Here is a 27,794-nt window from a genome sequence, read left to right as displayed (position 1 = left end):
AAAAAAAAATTAGCAGCACTGTCTCTAGGGAAGCAGCCTTTGACTATTCAAACCTGGAAGAAATGAAGGGTTTTATTTGTGGAAATTGGGACATCCGGTGCTGTCTACTTAGGGAAGCAGATTTTTTTTTTAAACCACCCATCAACACCTACACATACCAGAAAAAAAATTAATAAAATCCGGGAGAACACATTAATATTTTACATTATAGGTAATCTTCCAAGTTGAGGGACAATTTTTCTTCTGAGTGTGGTTCATTTTATGCCATAGAAATGATCTGAATCTTACTGAAGTCTTACGGGAGCATCTCTTCTCTATATATGTGTCTTTGATCTCACAGCCACCCTGCCAGGCAGGAACTCTTTTATCTTACAGATAAAAGCACAGAGGCCCAGAGAGGTTAAGAACGTGCCTGAGGTCACACAGCTCAGACCATTACCATCTGCCCACTGTCCACCACACCACATATCTTCCCTCCTTTTTGCTCGAGCCTGATTCCTTCTGCTTCTCAGCATCTCTCTCTGCCACTAGCCTTTGCATCATGTTCTACGGGATTCCTGGGGGCAGACAGAAAACATTGGGAAAGAGTCAGCAGGAAAAAAAATTGGCAGAGAGCTGGCGCTCCTAAGGCATGGAGGAGACCCTGACCCTTCTGAGGAGCCCGGGGCTCAAAGAGTTTTAATAATTACTGGTTGGTGGGGCGCTTGGGTGGCTCCGTCGGTTGAGCATCCGACTTGGGCTCAGGTCACGATCTCATGGTTTGTGAGTTCGAGCCCCATGGTGGGCTCTGTGCTGACAGCTCAGAGCTTGGAGCTTGTTCTGGATTCTGTGTCTCCCCCTCTCTCTGCCCCTCCCCTACTTGTGCTCTGTCTCTCTCTGTCTCTCAAAAATAAATAAATGTAAAAAAAAAATTTTTTTTAATAGTTAAAAAAAATAATTACTGGTGGGTGAAGTTTAAATAGAACATGTTGAGTCACACACACCACTAATACTGAGGACCGTCCAGCGCCGTGTTGGACCCTGGAAATACAGAGATGAACTGGGCGGCCCTGCTTACAAGGCCTTCCTGAGGAATTTGCACAATGCAGGTGTAACAGACATGCGCAAATACTAGAAGCAGACGCCACAATATTCCTAAGCCGGCCACAGGGATGGTCAACTCCACCGTCTTGAACAGCCGGAGAATCCGTCTCTACAGCTGCTGCACCCCTGTGGGTTACCGCCATCTTACCCCCGTGTCCCTGAGACCAACAGGGTCCCGAGCTCCTAGCCTCCACCTCCGACTCTTCCTCCACACCACAACATAAAGGGTCAATCTGACCCAGTTTTGTCCTCCAAAGGCTCCTCTCTGCCCTGACGACAAAGTCCAAACCCCTGAGCAGGGATTCACAGGCAGATTCTGGGGTTTGTCCACTGTTGGGTCCTAGTATGGGGCCAGGGCATGGGTAGTCATTCAACCAGTGTTTGTTCAGTGAATAAATGAGGCTGCGGGGGCGGGGGGGGGGGGCGGGGTGGTCTTCATGCTACAGGGAAGCCTTGTGACATCATAATGCAGACCCTCTGCCCAGGAAGTATTCTTGGTCTTTTTGAAGAATCACCATTGGTTAACCTATCTAGGATCCACTATAGCCTCTTAACTGGATTTACTTGAAATTAACTTGAAATTCCCAACAGGTTTCATACGACGGCGAAATCTTTTCAAAAATGTCACGTAAACACGACAATACCTAAGTATACGTGACTAATACCAAATTGCTCAGTGTTCGTCTGGTCCACAGCCCAAGTCCAGTCGCATGTGGGTGATGTGGGCAGGCCGTGAGAAGTATAGTTCAAAGTGTGCTTTTGCCCTACCCGCGACCTTGGGATGGCGTCTGGGCCGCTTTAAGCGCCACCTAAAAATGACCCTGCTCGGTTGGCCTCATGAGGTCACTGGGGAGACCAGCTGAGCCCTGGCCGCAGAGGGGCCATCCAAACCCACAGTGCTGTGCACGTGTAACGGGTCACGACCATGACCAGAGAAGGCAGCTTCCCACAGGCTGGAGCCCCCATCACACTCCTCTCCTGCAAGTGGCTGGGGGTGGGGGGGTACACTGCGGTTATCTTTGTTGTTCTTAATCCTTCCCAAAGGGGGTGTGAGATGTGGATGCGCAAACCCTCTGTCCAGATTATCTGCCAGAAGCTATCCATCGCCATTAACAGAAGCAGGAAGATCCCTGGACCAGATGTTTTAGAGGTCCTGGGGGCGCCTGGGCGGCTCAGTCGGCTAAGCATCCAACTTCAGCTCAGGTCATGATCTCACAGTTTGTGAGTTTGAGCTCCTCGTCAGGCTCTGTGCTGACAGCTCAGAGCCTGGAGCCTGCTTGGGATTCTGTGTCTCCCTCTCTCTGCCCCTCCCCCACTCATGTTCTGCCTCTCTCTCTCTCCCCCCCAAAAATAAATAATTACAAAAATAAAAATTAAAAAAAAGTCCTTACAGAGGGAGGGAGGTTGGACTTGATCTCTGAGGTCCTATCCAGGGATTCTTTGCGATTCTCAGACTCCACGTCCTTTCCCTTGGCAGAAGTCAGTTTTAAACAATGGCATAGATTCTAGCGGCATTGGGCAATTTCTAGAAAATCAGTTTCTGGAAACTCCCGGGAAGCCAGGCCTTCAGGCAGAGTACTTTTCCTTCCCCAAAATAAAAAGGCAAAAGAAAAATAGAACTGTTAATTCAGGTAAGAGGCAAGTAACGTCAATGCCCATGGATGTCACATGACCTTCTCTCCCAGCTGGTGCTCCAGATACAGGAAGTTGTACACACCCAAGGAAGGTACAGTGTGGTATTTGCCTGGGGCCCGGGAATGTGTGCTTTACCCGCTGCCGGTATGTGAATATTTTTTTTTACTGCCTCTGCAGAAGTTGACTTGAGCCCAGGACATAGGGATCGACTATTTGTCATTTGGTCCTTGCTTTGTGAGTTCAGGCCTATACTGGATCATCCATCCATCCATCCACTCAACATGAGACCTCGTTTGGTGCCAGGCAGTGTGCTAAGTGCTCAGACAGAGAAATTAATGAGACTGAGCCCCTGTTCTCAATGACACAGCTTACGTGGGGAAACCACCAAGTAAACATAATCATGATGTGACATCTTAAGATAGGGGTTCATAGGATATTATAAGATTGTGCTGAATATTATGGGAATTGTAGGAGGTGGGCACTCAGCTGGGCTTTGGGGGTTTGGAGGAGGTTCTCTTGAGATGAACATGAGTGAGCAGTGGTGTGCTAGGTAAAGCAGGAGTACAGAGCAGGGGAGGGCAAGGGCATTTCAAAGGGAACAGAGTGAGCCAACGCCTGCAGGTGACTGGGGTGTGGCCAGACCCTGCAATCCCACATCCTGGGTAGAAAAGTGCAAAACCAGGGTTGATGGGCAAGAAGGCGGCACAGGGACCAATCAGGGAGGGCCAGGGTCCAGAGAGAATGAAGGAAAGAGGGGTGATATTGACACACAAGCTCAGGGAATATTCAAGCACCTGTTGGGGGCCAGCCTCGCGCTTAGTGCCGGTTAGTGTGCTTAGACGGGTCCTAGTCCGTCTTGAAAACCACCTAAAATTCTCTGCACCTTGGTACAAAGAATTTCTCTGCACCGACATCTAGTACACAGTTGGTGCTCAATCAGTGGCGATCCCGGCCCCTCCCTGCCAGGGAGTTGTTACTGCCTACACAGTGTTCCTCACACAAATGCTCCTCAACGATGCAGACTTCCATTCACATCTTTGTGTCGTGACAAATGGCCCATCCCTGCAGCTTAACATCCCCACCTCGTTGTTTAAAGCCTTCTGTTCCCTGAGACCCGCCTCTGGATGGAGACAGTCTGATTCTCTTGGCTCTTTGCTTTGTAAAGAAAACGATTTTCAGCCGAACTCCCCCCTCCATAGCAATTATGGAAAATAAATTGAAGTGTAAAAACGGGAGGTAGCTAGCAGATGGGGCAAAATTAAGGGCCTGGCTACTAGCACCCAGCTCCGGAGGACACAGAAGCAGACCTTGCTCCCTGGAGTGTGAAATGAACACAGGCTCTCAAACCCGGTCGGGGAGAAAGCAGCTCCAACCTCGAATCCGGGAGGCATGCGCCCAGGCACCCGTGAGTGCCCATTGGCTCCATGGGCCTCCACTGGGCTTCCAGAGCCGCAGATGAGGAGAGATGGGACAGGCTGGGGACTCTTGGAAAGGGTCTTGAGAGGTTAAAAAAGAATTTGCTGGTCTTCTGCCTGATCATAAAAAATATGTGCTCATGGTGAGACAGAACAAGAAGAAAGAAAAATCATTCCAGAGCTTCCCACCTTGACATTGCATTTCGGTGCATCCTCTGGTTAAACTTCCCCCCCTGTCTGGTCAGCTCATCTGGCCTTGACGTTGGGTCCCCGATGGGCTCCTGGCACCTGAAGAGGGCAGCACACAGGAAGCCACTGGGGCCTGTGCCCACTGGCCCTGCCCAAGTTGCTTGCCCAGTGGTGGCTCCCCTCATCCTCCCAGTCCAGCTCTAAAGTCAGCCCCACCCAGAGATCTCTCCAGACCATTCCCTATCCCAACTACTCCCTCCAGTGGATTTTCCCCCTTCTGGAAGTCACCTTCGTCTGTATTTTTGTTTCTTGGCTGTTGGCTGTCCACTCCACTGCCTACCCCCCACCCACCCCAACCCCACTCAGGAGTCTGAGTCAGAGAGTGGATTCACTCACCTTAAGGCCCTGCCTCAAGGACACAGGGTCTGTGTACCAGTGGGGGCTGCATAGTTATTTGTTAATTAGGAAATAGCCCAACCATCTGGGTTCCTAGTAGTTCAGTAGCATGAACTTGGCAATGATGAACACAACCTATGTTTATGCCCATTTTTTTTCTCTTGTAACACCCCGTATATAAGCCATTCTCTGTCTCTGTGTGTGGGCCCACGTGCCTTCCACAGCTCTCAGGAGAGGGTCCAAGTAGTGAGCTAGGAGCTTGGACCTCATGCCCCTAGATCATTCTTCAGCCTCGGGTCAATTCCAAGACTCCGGGACCTCACTTTTTCCATGTTTGTGAAAGCAGCTAGGAACTCTGCCTGAAAGTATGGGTTGTGAGCCCCAAACAAGATAAGATCCTGGAACTCTCAAGAGTTAAAAGAAACAGTAACAAACACTCCCCCACCTCCACCCGGAAGGCCCATTTTCAGCAAAGCCCCAGAGAGGGTGGCCCCCCACCCCCCGGCTGCACGGGGTGGTGGCGATGGGGGTGTCGGGCTTCTCCCTGCTTCCCAGAATCTGGGGTCCTCTCTGGACGGGATCCGCAGGGAGAAGGTTTCCAATAGCCAAACCTAAGAAAGAAGTCTTTCTCGCTGCGGCTCCCCAATCTGGAGGCAGAGGAGAGGCTCCCCCTTAACTCCTTCTCTGCATTCGTTCGCCCCTACCCGGGTTCTCACCGTTCCCCCCAGGTGCCCGCGGGGGCGCACGGCCTCGCACGGCCCTCCCCTCCGCAGAGGTGGCCTCTGAATTGTGCGGAGGCCGGGGACCTGAGGTGGAGGGCTGTCTGCCTGGCCGTCCCCGGGACAGGGGTGCGTGGAGGGGCCGGGGGCCGGGTGGCAGGGGGCCGGGTGGCAGGGGGCGGGCCCTCCCGCGGACCAGGCGCTGGGACCCGCGGGCTCACCCCGCCCCCCCCCCCCCCCCCCCCCGCTTCGCGGCGTCGCCCCGCCCCCCGCCCCCTGAGACATCACAATCTGGGGGCCGGGACCCCGTGTCTCATCACCGCCCGTTTGCGACCAAACAATCCAAGCAACAAACACCCCCGGGGGGGGGGGGGGGAAGAAACCGGCCCGAGCCCAGCCTCCCTCCCCCGCCCCGCCCCGCCCCTCGGCCCCCCCCCCGGGGCCCCCGCCCCCGGACGGGGGAGTGAGCGCCAGCCGGGCGCCCCGCACCCGCCGCCCCGCGCCCGCCCGCTGCCCGCCCGCGGCGGGGGCGGCCCGACCGCGCGCCCGCCCCGCCCGCCGCCCGCCGCCGCTGCTCCGGCTCCGCGGCGCCCTCGCCCGCCAGGCTCTCCGCCCGCCGCCCGCGCCTGGCCCCGGCGCCCCGGCCCGCCGCCCGCGCTTCATGGCTGCGCACGAATGGGACTGGTTCCAGCGCGAGGAGCTCATCGGGCAGATCAGCGACATCCGCGTCCAGAACCTGCAAGGTAAGGCGCCCTGGGCCCCCCCCACCCCCTCCCCGACTCCCGCCCCCCACCCCCTGGGGAGCGACGGCCGGTCGGGTGGCCCCTCGCCCGGCCGGCCGACCCGGCTCGTGTCACTTGCTGGGGGAGGGGGCCGAGACAGCCGCCCCCGAGCCCCCGCGGGGCCGCCCCCGCTACATTTGCTGTCGCCCAGGGGGTGGGGCGGCACACGTGCGTGTGTGTGTGTGTGTGTGTGTGTGTGTGTGTGTGTGTTGGGGGTCCCGCTTTCTTTGGGGGGACGTCACGGCTCCCCTGAAGCCCCTGCTGCGAGTTTGGCCAAGTTTGAACGTGTGGGCTCTTGGGGGCGGTGGCCCAGGTCAGGGAGGGAGGAGAAAGTGCGACTGTGTGTGTGTGTGTGTGTGTGTGTTTGTGCGCGCGCGCGTGTGCGTGTGTGTGAGCTTGCACACCTCCCAAGTACCTCTGAGGCTCAGGGAACGGGCTGGGGGCGGCGCTTGAGGGAGTGGGCCGGGACCGGGGCTAGGGGCACGGATGGGTGGGGGGGCGCTCGGCAGGCTCCCAGCCCATTCAGGCCACTTTGCGGCAGGGAGCGGCCCCTCCCTTGGCCGAGGCTCCACTGGGGAGTGGGCGACAGGCCCCGCCCGCCGGCCCGGGACGCTGGGACCCTCGGCTACCTTGTCACAAGGTGAAAGAGAAACTTGGGAGGTCACGGAGTCCCAAGGGCTAGGGGTGGCTCCCACCACACGTGAAGTGTATTAAGAGTTTATTCATTGTGGAAACTTCGAAAGCACGACAATAGTTAAAGGGAAAAAGTCACCCACAGTCGCCCGGTAACCCGTTCACCCACCCACCCGCCCAAAGAAAGCGGCTTTTCCTGGAGGTGTGGTTCCAGCCTCTCTCTCTTTTCATACGTGGGCTTTGCTGAACTAGAGTTCCACTTCCGGCCTCTCTTCAGACACATAGACCTGGCTGGGCCCGGGAACTTTCTTTAGCAGTTTCCTGGGCCGACCTGGGCTTCTAGAGATTCCAAGGTTGGGGGCGCTGCAGAGAGAAGCTGGGAAACCTGGACAGAGAGATGATAGGACTGTGGGTGTCCTCCTTCCCCGCCCCCGCCAGCAGGTGCCTACCTTTACTGCTGGAGGGTAGGGAACCCCAGCAGTCAGGGTGCAGTCGGGGGGTGGCGGGGTAGTCAGTCGAGTTTAAACATTACACCTGATGGAATGTTCCCTGGGAGTCCATTTAGGCCGGCTCCACCCCTAGGCTGTGCAAGGACAGTGCAAGCAAAGGTGACCCGAAATAGGGGGGGGGGGGGCTAGTACAGTAGACACTGGACCCTGAGTTTGCTCTGGGTTCCCCTGATCTCTTCTGGCTGTGATTTGTGTGAAAGGAGGAGGATCAGGCTGGATCCCTTTAGATAATAAGCCTCACATCTGGATCCTGTTGCCCCAGAACTGACATCCTATTTGGGCGTGGGAATTAGTGTCTTTTGCTAAGATGGCATGTGGTTTGGGCCGTCGTGGTGTGTTTGTGCGTGTGCCTGCGTGCGTTAAGCAGTCCGTGGGTGTTTCATAAACACGTGCTAACCAATTCTTAATGCAACAACTTCCTGCGTTGCTCTAAGATCAGCTCCCGGCATACAGGGGATCGGGGATCGACTTTTGTGAAGGGATGCTCAGCAGTTTGAGCAGTTATACCTAGAATGATGAGAGAAGGCTTCACTGAATGGGGACCATTTGAGATGGGTTCTGAAGGTTAGGTAGGAGTTCACTGAATGGCCTCTTCTCTCAGCTCCCAGGGAACTGTCCTCACTTTTAGGCAATGCCAGGTATAGTTTGAGCATCCAAATGGCTTTGCTATTTTAAAAGGTAAGCTTTTAGGGGCACCTGGGTGGCGCAGTCGGTTAAGCGTCCGACTTCAGCCAGGTCACGATCTCGCGGTCCGTGAGTTCGAGCCCCGCTTCGGGCTCTGGGCTGATGGCTCAGAGCCTGGAGCCTGTTTCCGATTCTGTGTCTCCCTCTCTCTCTGCCCCTCCCCCGTTCATGCTCTGTCTCTCTCTGTCCCAAAAATAAATAAACGTTGAAAAAAAAAAATTAAAAAAAAAAAAGGTAAACTTTTAAATGTGTGTATATCTATTATGTATACATCTTCTACGTGGCTATGTGTGTGTATAAAATGTGCATTAATCTTTAGTGCGAGCCCAGCAAATTTTTGCCTCCGGATAACCTGTGGTAACCACCGTCCAGATCAAGATGTTAATGATTTCCAGTGCCCTGGATGGGTGCCTCATCGCTCTTCCCAGTAGGTGACACACACACACACAAGGCCACTACTATTCTGATCTTTATTACTATAGTTTTGCCTCTAGAACGTCACGTAAAACAGAAGAGTACAATCCATACTCTTTTGAACTGGCCCTTTTTACTCCACGGGATGTTGGTGCAATTCATCCACGTCCTGGCCTGTATTTCTTCAGTTTTTGTAGACTATTAAGGTACGATTCACATATCATAAAATTCACCTGTTTTAAGTTTACCATTCAGTAGTTTTTAGTAAGTCTCCAGAGTTGGGCAGACATCCCAACAATCCCGTCTTGGCACATTTTCACGGCTTGAAACAGCTCCCCGGTAGTCCGCGTGTGCATCTGTTAGCTCCCAGCCCCGGACCCAGGCAACACGTAGTTCCTTGTCATTGGACTATTCTGTCGCCTGGAAGCACCCCACTTTGCTGGCCTGCTCACCGCTGAGGGCCATTTGGGTTGTTTGCGGTGTGGGGCTCTTGTGAAACTGTCCGTCCCCTGGGGGGATGCTTGCGCTGTGGAGGCGCTGGCCTGCTGGCCCGTGGCTTTGCTGCCGTGGGACAGGAGGTGGGGCCCGGGGTGCATCCTCTCTCTCCAATGTTCCCTTGGCTCCCCTGTCTTTTGACTGGATGCTTAGCAGATAGTTTCTCTCCTTGTCTCCGTGGTACTCAAGAAGTCTCGACCAAAGGGCCACGTCCAGAAGGCCCCGCTCGCTGTGCTTCGAGCCTGTGCCCAAAGCAGCTGGTGGGTGTCGCCGGGCCCGGATATGTCTGGCTCACCAGCTATGCGGGCCACGGGCGGGGTGGGGGCGGGGGGGGGGGCTCATTCATCTGAACGGCGTGTGGGTGGCAGTCAAGGGAGGGCAGGAGGAGCCCAGGCAGAAGGGTGGTTTGCTTAAAGCTGTGCGTTCGCTTACAGCACAGGTAGTCAAGAGCTGTTGTGGCGATGGCCGTGGGCATTTCACGAGTCTGTAATCGGAGGGACCAAGGAGGATGTCCAGCCTCCTTTCGCCCATGGCAGCTGTTGTATGGTCAGGCAGTCCTATTCTTCGTACAAAGCTTTGACGCCTGTGGCCCTGGGGCCAGGTGCATTCCTCCAAAATGTCAGTCCCGAGGACGCTGCATTTCAGGGAGGATTGGTTCCCTAGCACAGCCCTGCGTGTACATCTCTCTATGGATCTACATAGTGAAATTGACTCAGAGGCGTCTCGACCTCTGCATGTTTGCTCCTCGAACCCTTCGTCTATGTCCCTGAACTGGAGATCAGGTGTCCAAGCAGAGAGGATTGTGATGTCACCAGATCACCTCCCACAGAACCCTGGAACGAACACTTCCTGACCTGTCTTCGGAGGTCAGGGTGAGCTGGATAGAGAGCACGGTCTCTCCCAAGAGGCCTGTCACTCAACTTGCTGTCCCCGACACAGGGGCAGATGAAGCCCTCGTTGATATGCTCCCTTTGATGGCGATGGCTCATAATAAGTGTTTGCAGATCAAGGACTCGGTGGTGGAGAGCACAGGGGGGTGTCCCTCTGGGCAAAGGCTGCCCGTGACCCCCTCACAGGGTCCCTTTCAAGGAAACGGAGGTGGCCCAAGCCGTTGACCTTTCCAGGGAGGAGAAAATAGACTTGTAGGATGCTGGCAGCTTCCGCCTGGCGGCCCCACTTCCTTGGGGCCTTGAGGGGTAGAACTGAGGTTAGAGGTGGCCGGTTAACCATCCTGTGCCTTAGCTCGTGGCCTGGCTGTGGGTGGTGAGGGTTCTGGTGCTCTCGTAATGACAAGGCGACCCTGGCTGCCCCCTTTCCCCCTTTGACCCGACCTCAGGGTCCGGCTGATGTCCCACCAGGTCTGACCATTGCTCAAAGATGGGGGGGGGGTGTTGGGCCAAGATTCGGAGGATGCTCCTGTTCCGGTAGGAAGTCTCCGCCATTCTCAGAATTCCCAGCACGTTTCTGTTCTGTTCAGCAAACGTGTGCCCAGCACTGAGCAGTGTGCAGGCAGCGAGAAATTCAGTTGGTTCTCGTCCCTGCCTTTGAGGAACCTGAAGCCAGACGGGGTCCCACCTGTCCTGCTTCCGGCTGTCTCCCGTTGCTCTGGCGCCTGTTGGGTCTGATGCTGTGAACCTTGACCCCGGCAATGCAGAACAGCTTGGTTAAGACCTGTTACCCGGAGCTGGGGGGTGCATGGAGTCAGGTGGGCCTGGGCGGACAGAAGTCTCTCCCCACTGCTGCTCTGGGGGAACGGAGGGGCGATGCCTCCCCTCCCCTCCACCCCCTGCCAGCTGGGCCCTGCTGGCTAGTACCCCCGGAGCAGTGTCCCCACCCCTGCCTCCGTGTCTCCCTCAGTCCCAATCGGTCGGGAAGCCGTCCCGCCCGGGCTTGGCAAACAGGACCTGCGATTTGGGGCACTTGGTACTGACTGCCGGACAGAAGTGGTAGCAGTCTGACGGCTCGGTCCCCTGACAGAGCCGCCTGGGTGCCAGGCACGGTCCTAACTGCCACCTGTAATGTCTTCCGCCGGCCTTTGAGGTGGGTGCTGGTTTTCGGAAGTGGAGAGGTCAAATGACGTGCCCGAGGTCGCAGGCTTGTCAGTGGGGCTGGGATGTGAACCCAGGTCAGACGGAGCCCGCGCGTCCTGTGGCACCAGCTCCGTGAGTCATGTGCGCTGGGCGCCAGGGAGGAGCTGGTAGCCTCAGGGCGGGGAGCTGGGAAGGCCCGTCCGAGGAGGGGCGTTGGCGGTCAGGCCTTGAGTGCCGAGCAGGAGGAAGCCTGACTGCACAGAGTCTCTGGGGCACAGCGCAGGAAGGAAAGTCAGGAGAGCCTGAAGGCAGGCTCTGGGCAGGACGGAAAGTCAGGAGAGCCTGAAGGCAGGCTCTGGGCAGGACGGTGCCTGTGTGGTGAGAAAGATCTGCCCCTCCTGGGTCGTCCACCCCCGTCCCGTGATTGCGATGGCTCCGGCCCAGGAGCAGGCCCTCCCCATGCTTGCCTTTTTATGGTGACCTCTTTATGGCTCTGGGCCCTGTGTCACCTCCTCCAGCCTACCCAGCGCTCAGCCACCCGGGGCACGTCCCTGCTAATCCCTTCGGCGGGTCTCCAGGGCCAAACGGTGGGCCGAGGGCAGCACCCCGGTCCATCCCAGGATAATAGCATCATTTTCCGTGGACTTGGTGATGTGAAAAATGCTGGGCCACACTGGCTCACGCGGTCAAGTCCAAGCCCCTTAGCCTGGCACGCGGGACGCTCTGTGGTCTGGGGTGGGACGCCAACCAGTCTCCTGTCCCTCGGCCACCCACTGGCTCCGAGCCCCCCGGCATCCTGCCCTCCTGGCTCTTCTCTCCATACCTGTAGACCTCCTGTGCCTACCACAGGGGGATCAGGGATGTCACTGGGGTCAGAGTTACCCAGCACCCAGGGAAGAGAAGGCACCGAGGAGGAATCGTTCCTGCCCCCACCTCCCCCCAGCTCTTGGAGGACGCAGCAAATATGCCAGAGGTTTCTGTATGAGTACAAAATCAAATGCACAACCCGCTGCCTATAAGGACCCCATTCCTGATCTGTGTGCTTTCTTCTAAAGAATAAATCCTCATGTAGAACATTTTGGCGGGGGGTGGGGGGGGGAGGTGCTCCCTGCTGGAGTCGGGCCACAGGCTTTGAGTTAACTGTGGATTTTGCCTCCCAAAAACCACGTTCCAGACCTGGCTCCACCCCTAACTCGGGGTGTGGACTCTTCTCCGGGGGGGGCCTTTCCAGGCGGAGCGTGCTGTGCAGCTCTGGGAAGCCCTAGCCAGGAGCTGGAGGCTGAAGGCCTGGCTCTGGGTCCTGGCACATGTCTTCCCATGGCTGTGCCTCAGTTTCCTCATTGCAAGACGAGAGGGCTGGGCTCGGACGGGCCCCTTGGAAGGTGGTTTGAGGAGTGATGCGGCCTGAACGGAGCACATGCCCACATAAAGGCACCCAAGTTCCAGTCCCTGGCACAGGCGGGCAGCCTGCATGTGACAGTGGGCGAAGCTGAGCGCGGCCGGTCGCACCGCTGGGTTCTTTTCACTGTCAGGTGCTAGGGACTCCCCTCCCCCGTTCCCCGCCACTAAGGGTCCGCCGGAGAAAAGGTTGCAGTTGATAAGTTTGTTATAGAAGCACCCCTCAGTAAATGACGTGCCTTCTTGGTTTAGTCTTGGCTGCTCAATTACGGCTCCTGTGACAAGCCCGGGGAAGGGCTAGGACACCTCTGAACGAGCGGGGCAGAGTGCCCAGGAGGGTGTCGTGACCCGCCCACGGTCAGGGCAAAGTAGGGACCCCCGCCGTCCCCCACGTTTGTACTGAGGAACAAGAGCGTTCAGGAGCCATCCCGTAAAAGGTTTGTCGGTAGCGAGAGGGGGGCCTCGGTCAGTTGGCAGCGGGCCCGGGAAGAGGTTTTGCCGCAGGGACGCTTATTAGTGGCCGTGGCCTTGACGCCATTGGGGCCCCCCAGAGCTGCCTGGGGTGGGCAGCCTCGTGAGAGAGGCCGAGCTCCTGCCTCGATTCAGCGCCCTGGGGACGCGGCCCCTTGCCCAAGAGGCCCAGATTACATTAACGGCCCTCCCTGACCCATGGAACACTCTGGCATTTAACTTTTGACTGGAACAGCTGAGGCACTGGGCACGGTCCTGCCCGAGAAGCCTGAGGTCACGCCTGCCCTCTTCAGAGGGGAAGTGAGAAAAAGAAAGTAATTGTCTTTTTAGTGATGGAACCGTTCAAAGTGAACTCCCTGTTCCCATAGAAACCTTTTCTTATTTCTCCCACCCCCTCCCTGCACATCTTTTTTTTTTTTTTTTTTTTTTTTTTTTTTACAGTGGTAGACTGTGTCACAGAAGGAATTAGAGGCGGCATCACAAATCACAAATGTGGCTTTAAAGAATCTTTGGTGGGTTTTTTTCCCCCTTCACGGGACTGCCTCCTTTTCTCTCATGAATTGTATCAGAGCAGGGGGCGTGGCACTCTATGGTTTGCAGGCCGAATCTGGCCCGCGAGCTGCTTTGGTGAATAAAGTTTTATTGGAACACAGCTGTGCTCGTTTGTGTGCATACTGTCCAGGGCTGCTTTTCCACTACGACGCTCACTACGTCGTTGTGACGGGGAAGCACCCCCAAGACCGAAAAGGCTGGGGCGCCTGGGTGGCTCAGTTGGTTGAACGTCCGTCTCTCGGTCGCGGGTCAGGTCGTGATCTCACGGTTTGTGGGTTTGAGCCCCGCGCCGGGCGAGCCTGCTTGGGACTCTCTGTCTCCCTCTCTCTCGGCCCCTCCCCTGCTCGTGCTCCCTTTCTGTCTCTCAAAGTAAATAAACTTTAAAAGAGAACCAAAAACATTTATGATTTGGTTATTTAATCTTTGGACCGTGGGAAACCAGAGAGCTTCCAGTGGGATGGCAGGGACCTTTCTTCTAAACCCACACTTGGCACAGGACAGGTAGGGGATGCTTGGGATGACATCAGCAGGGGATGCCTGTTGCCTGTACAACGGCCCAGGCTTGTTTCCTGGAGGGTAGGTTCGTGCCTAGGGCAGGTTCTGGCCCTGCCTTAGTAAAGGACTTGCCCTTGAAGCCTGGCCGTTCAGCCAAAGAGCAGTTACCGAGTCCTCCCGAAATCCGGGGAGCTGGCACAGAGGGGTGAATGGGCCACTGCAGGAGTCCCCAGTGCACATCACGAGGCTGAGATAAGCGAGTTAGGACTGAGGGTGCTTAAGGGGGGGTGCTGCAGGCGTCTGGGGGTGAGGCGAGACCCAACCCAGGGGGGACGCTGGGGGCGGGGGAAACTCTGTAATTGCAAACCTGCAGGGTGCAACCAGGGAGCAGGGGGGTGCATGCCGGTGGGTGGGGTGTCGGCTCTTCAGTAGGATCATGGCCGGGGTGGGGGCCGGGGGGAGCACAGGGAAGCGGTCTCGCAAGTAGCCCGTGCAGCTGACCTTTTCCTCTTCTTCCCCTTCCCGAGCCCTCTGAGACACTGCTTCCGGGAGATTATAGTCCAAAGTCCCCCGAGGACGAGGACAGGCCCGGGAGGATCTGGGGGACCTACAGAAGCCCTGCAGTCACGTTGTTGTGCAGACCTGGGGGGCCTGATTGGAAGGACCTTTAGGGCTCTGACGACGTCATGCCCCACTCCTGCTTCTCTCTCCTGGGGGGCTCTCCATGTAGGCAGGAACCTCAGCGATATTTATATCCCTCTCCTCTTTTAAACTATTTTTAAGCCTCGATGGCATGACATACTTAAAAAGCAGGGTTCTGAGGCCTTGTAGCTGGGAACTGGGGCGGGGGGTGGGGAGGGGCCCGGAGATGACCCTGCGGGTTGGGTGGTGAAGTCACTGAGCCCTCACATTTGCATCCTCCTCTCGCCCTCCCCTCCTGCGTCAGCCCTGGTCCTCTCGCCTTTCCCTTCTCACCTGCCTCTGCCAACATCCTCCTCCTCAACTGCTAGGACCACTGCCCAGCTGCCTCCAGCGCCTCTAATCCCAGTTCATCCGGGCAGCCCGAGATCCTTCCCTGGTTCAGTCTTCTTTGCCCTCAGGAAGGAGCCCTGCTGTGTGCTCGTGCCCCCCACCCTTCTCCCGTCCTTCCTGGAATGAACCAGACCCCGCTGCACTCCCCCCGACCCCCACCCCAGGCCCGCCTGTCCTTGTCCCTGTACGTTTGTCTGCATGACTCCTGCAGAGAATGACCACGACCTGGCCTAGAGCAGCCTCCCGGAACCTCGCCTGCACCTGCCTGGGCAGAAATCACAGCGTCTTCCTCTGGACACGGGAGAGACCCCTGAGTGGGTCCCTGAGTGGCTCATCCTGTGAGCCCCTACTATGGATTAGGTCTCTGGAACTGTTTGCTGTGTTGCTGTAGGCTGAGCCCCGTGCCCTCAAAGACAGTCACATCCTAATCTCCGGAACCTGGGGTTACGTTACCTCACTTGGTAAAGCGACTCTGCAGATGCGATTAAGCGAATGTCGACGTTGAGATGGGGAGATTATCCTGGATTATCCAGCTGGGTCCAGTGAATCCCAAGCATCCTTAGGGAGGCGGGAGGGCCAGAGGGGGAGAGAAAGAGAGGGGGAGGGGGGCAGATGACTGGAAACAGGTCATAGTGATGCCACTGTAGGAAGGGGCCATGAGCTGAAGCAGCAGCTTCTAGAAGCTGGAAGAGACAAGAAATGGAGTCCTCCCTAAGAGTTCCCCAGAAGGAGTGCAGTTCCGCTGAGAACTTTGATTTTAGTCCGTCAAACCCGTCGCGGGCTTCTGACCTACAAAAATGTTAGATGATAAATTGGTGTCGTTGGAAGCCACTCAGCGTGTGGTAATTTGTCACAGCAACAACAGGAAACTAACGCATGAATGAATTGCAAATGGCGGCTATCAAGCCTGGCCGACACCCAGGCGGTGGCATCGAGCCCGAGCTGGGAGTGTAGAGACCGGGGCTCTGGCCACAGGGCTGCCACCAGCTGACTGTGGGACTTGGGGAGGCTGCCTGGCCGAGGGCAGGAGAACAGGGTTTGAGGGGACAGGAGAGGGGGCTAGCCTGAGCCTGCAGACTCTATCCAGGCGTCCACAGGCAGTGCAATCTCCGCGTGATCTGAGATACACGCAGGGCTGTGCACAACCAGGGGACGATGTCACGGAGCCCATCCTCTGCTCTGTGGCCCCGGGCGGTGTGGATGGCTGTGGCAGTGAGAGGGTGACATCCCGGCAGCTTCTAGGCACGAACCCTGTTCCTGGGATTCAACACACTCTGGCAGCTGTAGTCTCCGTTCTAATCTTCATGTTCCGGTCGGGTTGAGACACACGAGCGAGTGCGGTCTGGACCATTTGAAACGGTCTTCTACTTCGAGTGACATATCGACGCCTGCTGAGAACCCGAGAGCACAGCATTCGGGAACCGGCTGATTGGCAGTTCCCAACTTTGGGTAACGTTCCGTCAGGGGTTAAAAGCCGCAGGCTGGACTCACGTTGACCTGGCACCCGGGAAGGAAGCTGGACCAGGCTCAAGGATGTTGGGCAGGAATCGGCCAGCTTTGGGTATTGAGCCTTACCCGAGGGGACTCAGCGACTCAGCCGTCTATGGTCACGTACCTACCAGGTTCTTCACACTGTGACACGATCGAGTCTAAATTCCTAACTGACGGTTCCTGATTAGTGATTCCCGGGAGCAGAGCTGAGAAGAGCGGGTGCAGGGGTCCCATTTTGAGAGGCTGACAGAATGAAATCCTTGTAACCTTGAATTATGGCAGGACTGACTGGAGGCAGCCACGGGAATCCAGACTGTTATCTTCGTCATGGGCTGTGATAAGGGCAGTGGCAGATTATAAAGCAAGGTCACCTACACCATAGCCTTTAATTCCACCATAACCCCTGAGGTTGTATCCCCTCTACAGAGGCAGACGCCGAGGCCCAGAGGAGGTCAGAAACTTGACCCTGTCCTGCAGCCAGACAGCAGCATGTCTGGGGTTTCATTTCACATTGTGCCATCTGAGACCGACTGTGGCCCTCCACCCTCCACCCCCACCGGCACTTGCTGGGGGCCGGTCTGTCCGAGGTATTCACTTCCCTTTCATGCACACAAGGGACTGTGGAACTCTCCCTTGGAGAGCTGGTCTGGCCTTTGAGCTTCACTCTGATCTAAAACAAAACAAAACAGTGATACCTTGAAAATCAAAGCTTGGAAGCCTTGGGCTCCAGTAGTAAAGGTGTTGGCAGGCCCGATGATGGCCTGTCCAGTTCCCAGAATTGCTGTGGGCAAGTGCCATGAAATGGCATGTGATGGCTTACCTGTAGGGGGATTGGGGGGGGGGGGGGGGGCTTGGGGACCAGGTGCCATGATGCCACGGACCGATGATGGGCTAGCAGAGGGGGAGGCCGGGAATCAGTCAAGTGTTACCCTTGATAGACTCTGCTTGCCCAGGGTGGGCACTGCTGTACTGGGATTTGTTATTAGTGATGGCTCGTTGACTGCTGGTTAGCCCTGGTAGACCAGAAAACTCATCGGGTTGGGCACTGGGGCCCATCCTGCCCACCACCGTGTCCCAGGGTCTGCCTTCCTGTTCCAGGCTCAGCGTGTGCTCAGCTCAGTTTACGTTTGTTGAATATGTGAATGCAGACTCAAAGGGAAAGTGTAGACTCCAGAGTCTGGAAGAGCAGGGTTTTTAGTTTCAGACTCTCTAGTAATGACTAGCTGTAGATATCAGAGGCTGACAGCATCTTTTTGGTGGCAACGAATATTCGGTGGCATCACGCCTCCGTCAACGTGTTTCCCTGTACCTTGCCTTTTCTAAATCACACATGACTCTAGTTTTCCAAGGTTTGCATAAAAAGTAGTGGTTCCCCCATGTTGTCCCCTTTCCCAGAGGCAATCAACTTGCAGATTTTTTAGCTGATGATTTTGGTATTTTCCTCTTGGTCTCTGAATAACATACATGTATTCCTTTGTCTTGATTTTTTGTTTGTTTGTTTTGGTTTGGTTCAGGGCTCTGATTGCTGACCGTGGAAGGTAAGGATGCAGATCTCCTCTTTACCTCTTTTAACTGCCGATCTTTCCTGTCCTCCCAGCTGCCTGGTATATTTTCATCGTAATTTTGGTAAGATTAGTGACTGGGGTTTACAGTGCGACTACTAGGCAGGCACTGTTCGGAGCTGAGGCACGTAGTAACTTAAGATCACTCTCCCTTTCCTGTTCTACTTTTGGTTTCCTTGGAGTTCGAAACTGTTAGAATTGGCATATGTGCTCATTGATTCATCCCCCCAACTCCGTTGGTGTTCTGGATATCCCCTCAAGTTGTTTGGCTGCATCAGGAATTCTCTCGGTTTCCTCTTCTTGAGCACATCAGGGTCCTTTGGTCTACTCCAGTAGATCTGGAGTCTGGCTGTCACCTGCGTGCTCTTTCACTGTCACCTGTGGCCCTCTTACCTCTCTCCTGGGTTAGCTCTCCCATTTCCTGCCTTCCTCTTCTGGCTTAGTCTGTTGAATCCAGGGGCATATCCTTCCTGAGAATGTGCGCCTGAGTGGTCAGTTTTCTGAGAACTTGCACATGGGAAAATGAATTTATTCTCCTCTGATTCTTGATTGCTAGTTTAGCTGGGCATCAAATTCATGGTTGGAAATCATTTTCCCTTGGAGCATAAAAGCCTTGTTCCACTGTCTTCTAGCCTCCGGGGTTGCAGTTGAGAAGTGTGAAGCCATTCCCTATCTTTTCTGTGACCTGTTTCATTCTCTCTGGAAGTTTATAGGATCCTCTTTTTGTCCCCAGCACCTCGAAACTCCAGGGTGACCTGCCTGGGTGACCTGCCTTTTCATGCATTGTACTGATCACTGAGTGTAACATTTCCATCTGGAACTGTGTCCTTCTGTCTGGGAAATTGTCTTGGATTTTCTTTTTTTTTTGGGGGGGGGGGGGTCATGATTTCTGCTCTTTGTTTTTCTCCAATCTTCTAGAACTCCTTTTATTTGGACATTGGTCCTTTTGGACTAATCCTCTAATTTTCTTATCTTTTCTATTTTCCATCCCCTTTGCTTTTTGCTCTACTTTCTGGGAGATTTCATCAGTTTTTATATTCCATATTTTAACCTACCACGTTTTTACTTTGCAAGAGCTCTTTCTCATTCTTTAGAGAAGCCTTATTTCAGGAATGCAATACCTGCTCTCACACACTGGGAATATTCACGAGGGACCGTGAGGGCCGAGGCCTGGAGCCAAATAGCCTGGTTCGAATCCTAGCACTGCCACTCGCTTGCTTTGTGACCTTGGGCAAGTTATTTAACCTCGTTCTTCTCCAAGCCCCTCATCTGTGAAATGAAAGTAATAATATTGAGATCTGCCTCAAAGGTTGTGCTGATGACACGAGTGGTTGGAGGCAAAGGGCATAGAGCCGTGCTGGTGCACTTCGGATGCGCTGCGTGTGAATGTTCCATCTACCCTTCTCTTTGCTTATGTGGGTTTGTTTGGTCTGGAGCTTTCATGTTAAAGGCTCCTTTGTTTAGCTGGCTCACAGCCCTTGATTGTTTTCTCATATTTAAGAGCTGGGGACTGGGGCACCTGGGTGGCTCAGTCAGCTAAGCGTCCAACTCTTGATTTCCGTTCAGGTTATGATCTCACGGTCGTGGGACTGAGTCCCGCATCAGGCCCCACACTAAGTGTGGAGCCTCCTTGGGATTCTCTCTCGCCCTCTCCCTCTGCCCCTCAAACATTAAAAGAAATAGAGCTGGGGACTGAAAAGCGAACGCTTAGTGCCCAGGGGGTGGGGTTTCTTGGTCAGAGCCTCTCTCAAGGGTGCCCCGCTGGGTTGTGTCATGGGGAACCCCCATGTCCGTATCTTTAGATCTTCCCTCCTGGCTGGTCAGACTGAGTCTTGCAGTCTTCCGTCCGGGGGGTCCAGGCCAGGGTGCTGGGGTGCAGGGTGGGGGTCTGAGAGCTGGGAGAAGAAAGAGGGCGGGGGGCAGGGGGCTCCTCTGCTTCCAGCGTGCAGAAATCACTCACTGTGCCGTCCTCAGCTCAAGTCATACTCAGAATTTCTGTTTTATCCTCTTTGAAGAACAAACTTCCAGTCTTGTGCCTGATGGAGGATGGGACTGACACCTGCCAGGAGACATGGGGGAGGGGATGAAGGGACCCGTCTTCTTATTGCATCCCCCCCCCCGCCCCAACCCCATTTCCAAAGGTACCTGTCACCACTAATTCCCGGACCTTCGAGACCTCTGGGTTGTAAACTGGGCTGTTTTTGTCCTTGCTGGGTGCCACATTAAAGTGTGGACGTCTTGAGATGCTAATCGGTCACCACGGGTCTCCCTTCTCTCCACCCTTTGAGATTTTGTTGTTGTCCCTCCTTCCCTTCTCCCCGTCCTTGCGGGTTTACACTCTAAATACATAGTGCATGTAACAGACTCCTCCTCCGTGTGGAGTGGAGGCCCGAGTCCTCTGCAGGAAGGCGCCCCCTCGCCTCTCCAAGCATCTCAGAACATCCGGGGAGGAAGCTGGCAGGTGCGGCATTCACCCCAGCCTTGAAGGTTTGACGGGTGAGGATACTTGCTTGGCTCTGTTCCCTTCCATTTTGACTGTTCCCCAGAGACTGCTGCTGAGCCCTGTTTACCGGGAGAGATCAGGGAAATTACACAGGGGTCTGGTCATACCTGGTGGCTGTTTTCCCAGCCGCACACTCTGGTTACCTAGAGTTTCGAGGCCTGGGGGGTTCTGGGGTCCAGGTGGGGTGCAGCTCTAGGGATGGAGGGATCTCTTCCAACCAACTTGCCTCCCGGGTCTCAAATCCCCAGCCAGCAGGCTAAATCCCCTCTCAGCCGCGCAGGTGGGGTTTTAACTGAACCCCCCCCCCCCCGCCATGAATCATCATGCTCTTGCTGTTGTACAAATTTCAGAACTGGAGCCTGTGCTTGCCCACGGGGTGTACTGGCTCCTTGGGAGAGAGAAACCAGCAACGGGTTGTTTGGTCTCTACATCGTTCGATGTTGGAGCCCTGCCTGCTTTTATAAAACATCCCGAGCCCACGGCCACAGGCTACCTGGGGGAGAACTGGCGGGTGGCAAGCTTTGAAAGTTAAGCCATTCTTCGTGGCGAGATTAAAGATTATCCTGCCTGAGCCTCCATCAGACACTGCTAGACCGACTACCCTTGACCTTGTAGAGTTTGGAGTGGGTTGGATTACCCAGGAGGAGGGGCACTGTGGAAGCACCTTGGAGATACCGGGAAAGACGGAGTCAATACATGACCCTCCAGGCCCCGTGAAATGATGCCTTTTTTTTGTTTTGTTTTAATCCTGCGGCTCTTATCGAGTAAACATAGTTGTTGAATAAGAACAAAACCAGAGAAAGGAGAGGCTGCCTGGTCTCCAGTGGAAAGAGGCGTTTGAAGCCAGGTGTGAACTTGAATTTTAGCTCCTTCGCTTTGTGGCTGCGAAACTTTAGCCACATCGTGTGTCCCTGTGGAGTTTCGACCTTTTCTACCTGTGCTGTGACTTTAAGGATAGTAATGCCCTCCCAGGGTTTTTTTTTTTTGGAGGATTCAGCGAAGTCATGAATGCTGAGTGCCCAACCCTCATCAGGACTTTTTATTTTTATTTTTATTTTTTTTTAACTTTTTTTAACGTTTATTTATTTTTGAGACAGAGAGAGACAGAGCATGAACAGGGGAGGGGCAGAGAGAGAGGGAGACACAGAATTGGAAGCAGGCTCCGGGCTCTGAGATATCAGCACAAAGCCCGACGCGGGACTCGAACCCACGGACCGCGAGATCGTGACCTGAGCTGAAGTCGGACGCTTAACCGACTGAGCCACCCAGGTGCCCCTCATCAGGACTTTTTAAAGAAATGTGTTCTTTCTTTTACAGAGCAATTTGCGGGGGGGGGGGGGGGGTATGCTGGCAGATATTTTGCTACGGGGTTCCACTGAATGATGGGAATGGATTGATCACTTAGTCCACATTTCAAGCTCGGATTTGGTGTCTATACTTGGGATCGGTGAAGAGCCACAGGGCAGTGGTTGACAGGCACTCAGTGAGTTTTCTAGTTGGAGGCCTGGGATCTTTTGGAGATGGGAGACGTGATGGGGGCTGAGCCATTCAGCAAGGTGCCTAGGGCAGCCTCTTGTGTTGGGAAGGGATTTAGAGGTCAGTGGAGATGAGCAGAGATGACCTCTGGGTGGGTGAGGAAGTTGGTATGAGCCGAGGTGCAGAGGCAGGAATGTGCCGGAGCGTTCAGAAGGTGACTGGTCCGGCCTGGGTGAGAAAAGGGCCGAGTGGGGCAGTGCTCGTGGGTGCTCATTAGTAATCAAGCGACCTTGCTGACTCATTTCCCTCGCTTACTGTTTCTCCCGGGGGACATGGCCTCCTAGGCTGGCTTGGGACCAGCATTCCTCAGTGAGTGAGTACCGGGGGGACACTATTGGCTTTTGGCTGGGATGCTGTATATGTTGCAAGTGGTTTCACGTCCTTGACTGAGCCCACGAAACGCTGCTCGTTGGACCGGCAAAAGCTTCCTCCACGTTGCCACCCGGGAGTGGTAGCCACCCATCCGAGACTAACAGGGTGACGTGTCTGCAAATGAGAGGGGGAAGCCGTGCTTCCCCCGAGCTGTCTCCACTTGTGGACGCAGAAGAGTCGCGGTGACGACCCGTGCCCCTCACTCAAAAGACTCTTTGATGTGAGGCTCCAGCTTTGAGGCTCTCGGAAAATCAATAGTTGACGTAACAGTCATTCCGTGAATCGTGTCCATTCTGACCCGAGCTCTCTCCAGCTGTTGGAAGAATCCGGCAAAGTGATCCAACACCCCATGACCCTTTTGGATAATTCCGTGGAAAATGACGTATGGCATCGGGCACCGGTGCTGCGACTTGTATTTCTGTTTTCGAAAATACTGCCCATCTTCTCTCCGCGCCAAACCAACCGGCGCTCTTCTGGTTCCTCAGTTAACTTCATGCCAGGAGAGCGCCCAGAAGATATTTATTGAGTGTCTGCTCGATGTCAGGCACTCTCCCGGGCACCAGGGAGGTACGGACTTACCCCTGTCCCGTGGCACGGAGTCGATTCCCGTGGTCCCATTGGGGTATAATGACGGGAGATTATTCTAAGCGTCAACAAGGGAACCCCGTAGAGATGCCATGAGGGACTTTCAGATGAAGTGACATTTTAAGTTGAAATGGGAATTAGCCAGATGGAAGCAGGGAGAGGAACATCCTGTGCGGAGGGGACAAGTAATCCAGAGGCTGGGGTGGCGGGAGCATGGCTCACAGACACAGCTCTGCCGATGAGACAAAGATGGCCTTAGGTGCTGTGCTGGCCCTGGGGCTTCTGGATCTTTTCCATTCGGCACAGCTGATGGGGCTTTGGGCCGCCATCTGAGGGATCAAAAGGTCTGCGATTCACTTCCTTTCAAGCAGGCTCAGCTCCAAAGACCTGCTCCCCGCTACCGATGGTACACAGATCGGTCCTGGTGCCGGGCCGTGGAGCTGGGGTGGCCTTTGTCTTACTCTTCTGTGTGCTTTGGGGCGCAGCAAGCATTGAGACTCTGGTGCCTTGTGGGGTGTGTTCTCTCCTGTCCCCTTGTCCATCTCGTTTCCTTCTCCTGCCCCTGTCCCAGGCCAGGCAGAGCCACCAGGAGGGGCTGCTCCGTTCAAGCGCCGTTTTTCTGCGTCGGGAGGGATTACGGCATAGATGACGAGGCCGAGGGTGGTGGTAATATATTCACCACCTGCATCCCCGTTGTGTCCCCGGATTAATTACCTAACACGTGCCAAGAACTCCATTGGGTATTTTATATTTCATTCACACGTAAGCCGGACGAGGAGGAGAACCGCTCATTTTCCGTACAGGGTGTTGAGGCTCGGAGAGGTCGAGTACCAGGCTCGTGGTCACACAGCTCGTTATGGTGGCAGAATATTTCTTGCTCCCAAACCTGTGCCCCTCCCACTAAGCCACACCAGTCGCCTGCCAAAGTTGGGTTCGGCGATGCGGTTCACAAGCATGGGTGGCTCCGGCCCCCTCCGGTCTCTTCTTTTGACCTCAGTATCCGCGCAGTGTCCCCCGAGGGCCTGGATATGTGCCGTCCCCCGTGGCAGCCACCAGTCATGTGACTCCCGGGGACTTGTGTCTGGTGCAGATGGACATGTGTAACATGCACAAAGTGTGAAGGCCCACTATGGGAAAAGGGATGTAAAACGTCTCGTTAACGGTTTTCAAATACACGTTACACGTCGGAAATGCTTTGGCTACAGTAGGTTAAAGGAAGCACACCGTTAAAATGAATTTTACCTGTGTTGTCTGCCTTTCTGTAACACGGCTGCTCGAGGTGACAGCGTAATTTGTGTGGCCTGCATTCTATTTTGACTCAGCAGGACGAAGGCAGACGGTGATTTCTAAGGACCTTTGAATGCTTCAGTGTGCAATCTTGGTGCCTCCGTTTTTCCCTCCCTGCGCTGTGTCGCGGAGCCCCAGGCCCCCTTCTGAATCACCTGCCCCACGTTTGTCCCTGAGACCCTCGGGTGGAACTCCTACCCTGCCTGACCTCTGACCCCATCACAGGAAGTGCCGTCCCAGCATCGCCTGCCACCCGGACAAGTTATTCCACTGTTCTGAGTCTCAAATGCCTCATCTATAGAAGGGAAGGGAATCTTGCCCCCGCCTCGTGGGGTTGTTCAGGTAAGAGGATATCTATCCGTAAAGCCTCCACACCTGGCAGGGGCTTTTGGTAGCGGACGTTTGTCACCCTCGTGACGGACGGCAGTTGTTCTTGGCGTTGTCCCTGCTGTTGGCGGTGGTCATTTCTTTAGCAAAGTTTGTCGGTGATGGAATGCTGCAAGTCAAATGAGCCACCCGAGTCCGCTGGGGTGGAGCTGTCCCAGGACGTGGCGGCGGGGGTGGGAAGGGGGGGGCTAGATTTGACTTTGTACACCTGGCTCAGGGAAATCAGAGCCCTCTGAGCAAATGGGTCAAGTCCGCAGCCGCAACCCTGTCTCCAGTGGCCCCAGATGGCTCACTGGGGATCTGTTTCCTCAAGCGGGCTCGGATCTAGAGACCCTGGGGTCAAAGCGTGAAAATGGCAGTTGAAGGTACTGGTGGGGCCATTGTGGCTGGTGATGGTGGTGAGGGGACAGGTATAGAGCAGAAGGCAGGGCAGGAGACAGGGAAGTTGTCAGCGCTGTCCTGAGAGTATTCTGTCTGAAAACAGAGCCTTCCTAGGCCATGAAAGCTGTGGATTCCAGGGCGAGCCCACTGACCCCCCACCTCCCACCCCCCACCCCACCCCGCCATCCCGTGTCCTCATCTGTACTCGGAAGAAATCCGTTCCTGGCCTGTAGACAAGGTTTGTGAAGGCCTCGACACAACACGGCGGTGTGGTCCACAGCGGGCACCCCTGGGGTAATCGATCATCTGTGGCAACTGCCTTTTTGTGTCCACGTGGTTATGGAAGCTATAGAACCACTTTTTGGGGCCCCCACCCTCTTCTTCTGCCACTGTGACTACCGTGTCAGGCCTGTGGTCTTTTCCACGAATTCGTATTTTCCACACTTGTGCTCATTCCCCGTTTGAGCCCCGCTTTCCACTTTTCCGCGTCCTGTCTCATCCAGTGCCTTCTTCCACGCTGTTGGGCGGCCGTCCTGGCGCCCCGCGCTGCGTGAAGCCCCTCTCTGTCCTTGTTGTCGTGTCTCAGCTCTTGTCACTTCATTGTCACACTGCTGTGATTTGTGACGTGAGCCCTTTGCAGGAGGGTCTGGTCTGGGCCCCCTCGGTGGGCCTGGCCTAGAGATGGCCCAGAGGTGCCCATAGAATGGACATGCCACGACCCACTCAGCGCCCTGGCTGGACTTTTCTAAACCAGCTCCCCCCCCCCACCCCACCCCCGGGAGAGCTTTCCACAAAACACGCCTCCTGGAGCATCTCACTCTGTACAACCATCTTGACTTTGGGGTGATGTTTCCCGAGTCCCTGAAAAATGGTGACCAGGTCAAACCTTTTAGGACTCTCGATCGCCATTTGTGGTGAGATTTTTAAACTTGGGGCTGCCCCCCGCCCTTCTTTTTGGGAGTGGGGTTCCGGGTCCCCTCACACTCCCTTCGCTGGACACTCACGCAGAAAAAATGAATTGTTAAGCCGATTCTAATGGGAGCAGGTGGGAGCCAAGAATGAAGGAGAAACAGGGCAGTCTAACTTGGGCTCTCTCCTCGGGCCCTCCCCAGCTGGCACAGGTCAAGGGGAGACCATTTATGGTGGCCCCGGGAGAGCCAGGCATGAAAGCAAGTCCCCCAGGGTGGTCCAAGTGGACAGAGCCGCATGGGTCAGCTTTCCAAGGAAGGGGACTGTACCGAGAGGTGTAGCTGGGGAGGGAAGGAAGGGAGACAGCCGGGAGGGGCAGGCAGGGCTGTGGGATAAGGGTCAAAGAGCCCGAGGGCCTGGGCTGAACCCCGGCTCTGCCTCTTAGGAGCCAGATGTCTTTGAACCTTGAAGCCCCTGTTTCCTTGTCACTAAAACAGTGCCTTGCTCCCTAAGGAGCGTCTAGCTGGTAACTCCAGCCCTGCAGGTTACTGTCATTAAACACAGTTCCCCTGTAAGATCCTCGAGGGAGGGAGTCGGCTTCATGCCCCGTAGAGTGGCGGTTCTCAAAGTTTGGGTCAGTTGTCCTCAACGCAGGGTGATTTTGCCCCCCCGCCCGCCGGGGACATCTGACAAGGTGTGGAGCCATTTCTGGTGGTCACAGCTGCGAGGAAGCTCCTGGCTTCTGGTGGGCGGAGCCCAAGGATGCTGTCCACATCCTACAATGCACAGGTCGGCCCCCACCCCAGGGAATGGTCCAGCCCCGAGTGTCCGCCCTGCTGAGGCTGTGGGACCCTTGCCGTGGATGGGTCGGAATCTCCTGCGGGGCTTGCTGGACCCCGACCAGCAGACCCCACCCCAGTAGGTCCGGTTGGGGCCGAGATTTCGCACGTCTAGCCGGTCCCCGGGTGCTCCAGGTCCCTTGAGATTGACCCCTGACCCTGGCACACATTCACCACCCTGCTCCTGGCTAACTAAGGCTCTCTTGAGCTCTTATGAGAGCTTGCCAGGCGCTTTGTGAACGGATTACCTGTGTTTCACAGCCGTCCTCTGAGACAGCAACTTCTGTCAACTCCCCCATTTTCCAGAGGAGGAAACCGAGGCTCACAAAATGCAATCCACACCGAGTACCTGCACGCCTCAACCCCCGGGAGAGGGGTGAGCTCTCGCTCTGGAAGGACCCGCCCAGGGTGGGTGGTCCAGCAGCTGCCAGGAGACGGGGTCTGCCCGCTTCTCCTTCTTCCCTTCCAAGTTCAAGTTCTGCTCATCAGCTTCACGGGGTGGGAGGGAAGGGTCCCTGCACGTTGGTCCTGTGTCCTGGAGAAGAGTGGGCGAGGGGAAGCCGCCCGCGACCACCAGCTCTGGCGACCTGTCTTCCGTCCAGAAGTGGCCAGGCAAGACCCTGGGACTCAGGTGGGGGCGTTCAGCCCCTTCAAGCCCCCTTGTGCCTGTGGGATTCGGTGTTGGGAGCTGCAGCCTGACGGGCCGTCCCAAAGAGGGCAGGGGGACAGGTATAGGGGGTGGCCGTGCTGGGCACTGGGCCGCAACACTCATGCAGCTGGGACTTAACACCTTGGTTCCTCCTCTGACTTTGCACAAGGCACTTTTTCATGACAAAGGGGGGAAATTCTCATAGCCCCCCCCCCATAACGGTGGTGCGGATTAGCTGATGCTCCCCATGTGTGTAATACAGCAGCCCCTCCAGAACCAGCAGCCACTGATTCTTGGCTAGAGCCACGGGACCCTACCTGGCCGCGTGGTCCCAATCTCCTCACCCAAGAAGGTGGTTTGA

At 55.5% G+C, this 27,794-nt stretch overlaps 1 protein-coding gene and 1 long non-coding RNA gene across 8 annotated transcripts in view; one reads left to right on the top strand and one right to left on the bottom strand.

The window, feature by feature from the left end:
• Nucleotides 1-186: 186 nt before the first annotated feature.
• Nucleotides 187-5,596, bottom strand: LOC123582342. 2 transcript variants are annotated; one of them, XR_006704332.1, is made up of 5 exons: nt 4,719-5,596; nt 4,323-4,421; nt 4,092-4,250; nt 2,475-2,667; nt 187-557 (listed from the first exon to the last, which is right to left on the bottom strand). It is a non-coding gene; the product is annotated as an uncharacterized LOC123582342 (long non-coding RNA). The 2 variants fall into 2 exon arrangements; XR_006704333.1 differs by having other exon boundaries at nt 5,435-5,596.
• A 383-nt stretch (nt 5,597-5,979) lies between these two features.
• CLMN (calmin) overlaps nt 5,980-27,794 on the top strand; it is a 111,827-nt gene continuing 90,012 nt past the window's right edge. For 2 of the 6 annotated variants that reach the window (XM_045451976.1, XM_045451974.1), the window contains exon 1: nt 22,613-22,963. In XM_045451976.1, the coding sequence (XP_045307932.1) occupies nt 22,774-22,963 (190 nt within the window). In that variant the 5' untranslated portion in view covers nt 22,613-22,773. Of the gene's footprint in view, nt 6,181-22,611; nt 22,964-27,794 lie in introns of those variants that run through there. The other 4 variants (XM_045451975.1, XM_045451977.1, XM_045451973.1 and 1 more) reach the window with 4 other exon arrangements.

The sequence above is a fragment of the Leopardus geoffroyi genome, chromosome B3 (assembly GCF_018350155.1).
Source record: "Leopardus geoffroyi isolate Oge1 chromosome B3, O.geoffroyi_Oge1_pat1.0, whole genome shotgun sequence".
NCBI classification, from domain to species: domain Eukaryota; kingdom Metazoa; phylum Chordata; class Mammalia; order Carnivora; family Felidae; genus Leopardus; species Leopardus geoffroyi.
This window is presented reverse-complemented; position numbering and strand designations above follow the sequence as displayed.